A 5,118-nucleotide genomic window follows, 5' to 3' on the forward strand; every position below is an offset into this window, starting at 1 on the left:
CCACAGCCGCAACGCCACCCGCAGCCTCAGTCCCCGCCATCGGCACAGCCTCCGGCGCAACCCCAGCCCCAGCTCCTGCCGCAGCTCCTCCAGACACAGCCCCGCCGCCGACACCCTGGAGGTTGGGATGCTCTTGTCGAAGATCAACTCTCTTGCCCACCTGCGCGCCGCGCCCTGCGGCGACCTGCACGCCACCAAGCTGGCGCCCGGTGAGCGCCCTCCCCAGCCCCGGGAGCGACGGGGGCTGGGCCCCGGGGGTGGGCGCGGGGGGCTCGCGCTCGGGCCGGCCCTGAACCCCCGGTGCCTCTCCCTTCCCCAGGCAAGGAGAAGGAGCCCCTGGAGTCGCAGTACCAGGTGGGCCCGCTTCTGGGCAGCGGCGGCTTCGGCTCGGTCTACTCGGGCATCCGTGTCGCCGACAACTTGCCGGTGAGCGGGCGCCCCGCCGCGGGGAGGGCGCATGGGTGTGTTTCGGCCCCCGCGACATGACCTAACGGAGGCTCTCTTGGGGGGGCTCTAGGTGGCCATCAAGCACGTGGAGAAGGACCGGATTTCCGACTGGGGAGAGTTGGTGAGTGCCCGGGAGGGAGCGACCCCCAGGTGGGTGGGGTGAGGGGCACCCTTGGACTCCCGCCCTGACGCACCTCCCTCGCCCCGGCAGCCCAGTGGCACCCGAGTGCCCATGGAGGTGGTCCTGCTGAAGAAGGTGAGCTCGGGCTTCTCCGGCGTCATTCGGCTCCTGGACTGGTTCGAGAGGCCCGACAGTTTCGTCCTGATCCTGGAGAGGCCCGAGCCGGTGCAAGACCTCTTCGACTTTATCACGGAAAGGGGGGCCCTGCATGAAGAGCTGGCCCGCAGCTTCTTCTGGCAGGTGCTGGAGGCCGTGCGGCACTGCCACAACTGCGGGGTGCTCCACCGCGACATCAAGGACGAGAACATCCTCATCGACCTCAATCGCGGCGAGCTCAAGCTCATCGACTTCGGGTCGGGGGCGCTGCTCAAGGACACGGTCTACACGGACTTCGATGGTGAGCCCCGCCGGGGAGGGAGCAGCCTGGGAGGGGGCTGCCAGGTGACGCGGCCAGGCCCGGAGGCCTCGGCCAGCGTCCCTCTCCGAGAGGCCCTTTGTAAAGGTCATCGGGCCGCCTGGCTCGCTGCTGGCAGGGGTGGGGCGAACGAGCTTCCCGGCGTAGTAAACCCGAGGTTCCCAGGCAGCTGAACCTGTAATGTTTCTGGCTCGATTTTATTTTTGAGTGGAATTCAGTGGGTTTTGAGCGTTCCCGATGAATAAGAGGTTGTGGACAACCGGCCGTAGCCCAGATTTCTGAAGTCTGACCCAGTTTCACCGCCAGTTAAAGGACAGGATCGGGGGGGAGGAGGGGAGGGCGGGAGAGATGAAAATTGACGCTGGTTTTGTTATTTCAGTTTGGTTTTATAAGGGACTTAGTTTTCTCTAAGGTAGTTTTGAAGAGCTGCCGTTTCTTTTTTTTTCCGCCCCTTTGATCTGGGGGGCAGATAAGGAATAGAAGCAGTAGTTTCACTCAATAATTCATTTTGTTGATTTGGTGTGTGTATTTGTGTGTGTTGTGGGGTGAGGTAGTCGGGAATGAATGTTGTGAAATAAGATCTCTTGCTGGTTTGAAAATGAGTTGGGTGTCTCCTCAGAGGATGAAAACCTATCCTAGGGAGGGGCTTGGAGCGGTTTCTTTCAGAAAAGAAGGAATGGAGAGGCAGAGATCAAAGCGGAGGAGGGTGGGTCATCATCTGAGCGGTTTAGTTTAACAAACGACAGCCTTTCAAAACTTGTGACTGGGGCTTGTGGTTTGTGTTTATTTGCCCTTGGAGGACGCTGGGTTGGGCTGCCTTTTCTTTTTTTTTTTTTTTTAAATTAACAGCTAATGGCTGGCCCAGTCCTCCCGGTTTTTTCCTTCGAGTCTTTGCTGCCCCCTGGTGAGCACCAAGGGGATGGCCCCAACTTTTTTTTTTTACAACCCAAAGTTTGTAAACAGGAATCACGTGGTTTCAAACCAGCCCTGCAGCTCTATCTTCCCTGCGTGGGGAGGAAGAGATGTGGGTGTCTGCACTCAAGAGGGCGGAGAGAAAAGCGGCCCAAAGGGCACCCTGGCTTAGGACATTGTGCAGATGTCCTCACCTGGCTCATCTCAGATGACAATCTCACCCAAACTCTTCCCCCAACAGAATGCAAATTAAGGACAGTCTGTGGGCTACCTCCCTTGATTGTGGAGACAGTCATCCCTTCTCCCATTGGGTGGTCCTGCCACATACAGGCCTCAGGCTTTGGGTCTGCGGCCAACCCTGTTTGTTTCTTGGAGTGATTTGTGAAGAATTTCAGCTTGTGGTCTGGATTGGTGGAGAGAGGTGGTAAAGCTTTGGGTTGGAAGGTTGCCATCAGCCCTGACCCACCCCTTTAGCCCAGGGGTAAAAATGGAGTGCACTCAGCTCCTGAGAGAAGGGTGGTGATTTTTTAAAAAGAGTTACTCAGCATACACTTACACAGTTGCTCTGTGTTTTATTTTTGCTAAAAGTGTGCTTTTGCCCTTCCTATTCCCCTGACTCACAGGGACCCGAGTGTATAGCCCTCCAGAGTGGATCCGCTACCATCGCTACCATGGCAGGTCGGCGGCCGTCTGGTCCCTGGGGATCCTGCTGTACGACATGGTTTGTGGCGATATTCCTTTTGAGCATGATGAGGAGATCATCAGGGGCCAAGTTTTCTTCAGGCAGCGGGTCTCTTCAGGTAACTTCTGGGAGGCCCTTTGTTGAGAAGGTGGAGGGGAGGAATTAAGCTGTTGGTGCTTAGGACAGTTTAAGTGTCAGAGTTTCACTTTCTAGCAGAGGCTTCGAGAAAAGCAGAGTCCAAGGTCAGAAGCTGGCACCAGGGAAGAATGAATTGTATTTGAAACTTGAGAAATGACCTTTCCACTGAAAGGTTTCAGTGCCAGCAGAGTTCTGCTCCCTCAACTGCTGGCTGTTTGCTAGGGAGTGAAAGGTAGAGGGCTCCTTTAGCCTTCTTTCTCCCTTAAGGCAGGCTCTGAATATTTCACATCCAGTGACCTCATTGTGGGTGGTGTTCATATTTGTAAGTTCGTAGGTGAATTGAATCACCTCATCACGCTCAGTGATGTGTCATCAAAATCCCTTGTCATCATCCTTCCTATTTCTGGTGAGTGGGTGTCGTGGGAAAGGCCCCAGCTATTGAAGTTTAAAAACCACAGGTTTGAGAAGAGAGCTCTTTTTTAGCTGAAAGCAGTCTGTCTCCAGATGTTAGTTACCACGTTCTCATTGAAGAACGAGTTCCTGAAAATGCTCTGGCCTCTGGACTCTAGACTTCTGGGCCCCTGAAAGCAAATGGGAAGAACTTTGCATTGCAAAAACAAGTTGAGTCATTCATAACCCCTGTCTTTGTTTGCTCACTGCAGAGTGCCAGCATCTCATTAGATGGTGCTTGGCCTTGAGACCATCAGATCGGCCCTCCTTCGAAGATATCCAGAACCATCCATGGATGCAGGATGTCCTCCTGCCGCAGGAAACTGCTGAAATCCACCTCCACAGCCTCTCATCAGGACCCAGCAAATAGCAGCTTTTCTCACAGATCCTCCCTTCCCTGTCAGATACTTGAGGGAAAGGAAGTTTCTGTTTCCAGTGACACTTCTCGCCAAACAGGACAGTGCTTGATACAGGAACAACATTTACAACTCATTCCAGACCCCAGGCCCCTGGAGGCTGCCTCCAGATAGTGGGGGAAGAGACTGTGCTCCAGGTGTCCTCCCAACTCTTCCTGTAGATGCTCTTTCTCATAGGTGTCCAGCGTTGCTGGAATCGGCAAAAATCCCCGGGGCGGGGGGTGGGGTGGGAGTGGGTCAGAACCCTGCCATGAAACTTTCCTTCATCACAAGTTCTGCTGAATGCCGAGATGGGTCGGGTAGGGGGAGAATGGGGTGGGGTGGGTAGGACTATCACCATTTTAAGTCCCTGTCACCTCTTCCGACTCTTCTGAGTGCCTTCGTGGGGACTCCGGCTGTGCTGGGAGAAATACTTGAACTTGCCTCTTACCTGCTGCTTCTCCAAAAATCTGCCTGGGTTTGGTTCCCCATTTTTTCTTCCCCCCATCTCTTTCCCCCATCTTACATATGAAAGGTGCCATGGAAGAGGCTTACAGGGCCAAATGCTGAGCCACCTGCCCTTTTTTCTGCCTCCTTTAGTAAAACTCCGAGTGAACTGGTCTTCCTTTTTGGTTTTTACATAACTGTTTCAAAGCCAGGACCTCACACACAAAAAATGCACAAACAATGCAAATCATCAGAAAAACTGTAAATGTGTGTACAGTTGGCATGGTAGTGTACAAAAGGATTGTAGTTGATCTAATTTTTTTTAATTTTGCCTTTTAAGTTATTTTACTTTTTTTTTTTTTTTTTGGAAAAGGTGCGCATTCTAACCTGGAGGTCAACAATATGTATTTATTTATTTATTTATTTGGTTCCCTTCCTGCTCCAAGCTTCCACGGCTGCTGCCATAGTTTTCTTTCCTCCTTTCCTCCTCTGACTTGGACCTTTTGGGGGAGGGCTGCGACTGCTTGCTCTGTTATTAGGGTGACGGGACTCAGCAGGACAGCGGCCGCAGCTCCCTGACTGCCACCGGCCCTGCCTGCTTCCCGGAGTGGGTGTGGGACCTTGGGGGGTGGGGGCGGGGCGGTGTTGCTGGCGGTGTACATAGGATAGTTATATGAAAAGCAGTTCTGGATGGTGTGCCTTCCGGATCCTCTCTGGGGCTGTGTTTTGAGCAGCATGTAGCCTGCTGGTTTTATCTGAGTGAAATACTATACAGGGGAATAAAAGAGATCTTATTTTTTTTTTTTTATACTTGGCGTTTTTTGAATAAAAACCTTTTGTCTTAACTCATGGCTTCTAAGTGTGGTCCCTGCGGAGGTTTGCTAATGTGTATTAATTGGACACTTCATGAGCACTGAGATCCTGGGTTAGGAGGAACAACTTTCAGCTTAGCTCTGGCTTCTTTCATCAGGAGATTCCAAAACGTCCGTAGGGCCCAGGAGACAGGAGGGGTCAATCTTTGTGGATTAGGACTGAAGGACCAAATTCTAAA

The 5,118-nt window shown here is 53.0% G+C and overlaps 1 protein-coding gene across 1 annotated transcript; it reads left to right on the forward strand.

Annotated features, from left to right (window-relative positions):
• The first annotated feature begins 6 nt into the window (after window positions 1-6).
• On the forward strand, window positions 7-4,916 carry PIM1 (Pim-1 proto-oncogene, serine/threonine kinase). The gene is made up of 6 exons (XM_004673436.2): window positions 7-209; window positions 320-426; window positions 518-568; window positions 659-1,025; window positions 2,579-2,755; window positions 3,438-4,916. The coding sequence occupies exons 1-6, from the start codon at window positions 128-130 to the stop codon at window positions 3,593-3,595; spliced, it is 942 nt and encodes a 313-aa protein (XP_004673493.1). The 5' UTR covers window positions 7-127; the 3' UTR covers window positions 3,596-4,916.
• The last annotated feature ends 202 nt before the right edge of the window (window positions 4,917-5,118 follow it).

The sequence above is a fragment of the Condylura cristata genome, unplaced genomic scaffold (genome assembly GCF_000260355.1).
Source record: "Condylura cristata isolate star-nosed mole 26May11 unplaced genomic scaffold, ConCri1.0 scaffold00001, whole genome shotgun sequence".
Classification (NCBI taxonomy): Eukaryota; Metazoa; Chordata; class Mammalia; order Eulipotyphla; family Talpidae; genus Condylura; species Condylura cristata.

Coding starts and splice junctions, on each gene's coding strand:
- PIM1 (XM_004673436.2), top strand. CDS start 128: ATGCTCTTGTCGAAGATCAACTCTCTTGCCCACCTGCGCGCCGCGCCC. Junction 1,026..2,578: donor GGTCTACACGGACTTCGATG/GTGAGCCCCGCC, acceptor CCTGACTCACAG/GGACCCGAGTGTATAGCCCT. Junction 2,756..3,437: donor CAGGCAGCGGGTCTCTTCAG/GTAACTTCTGGG, acceptor TGCTCACTGCAG/AGTGCCAGCATCTCATTAGA.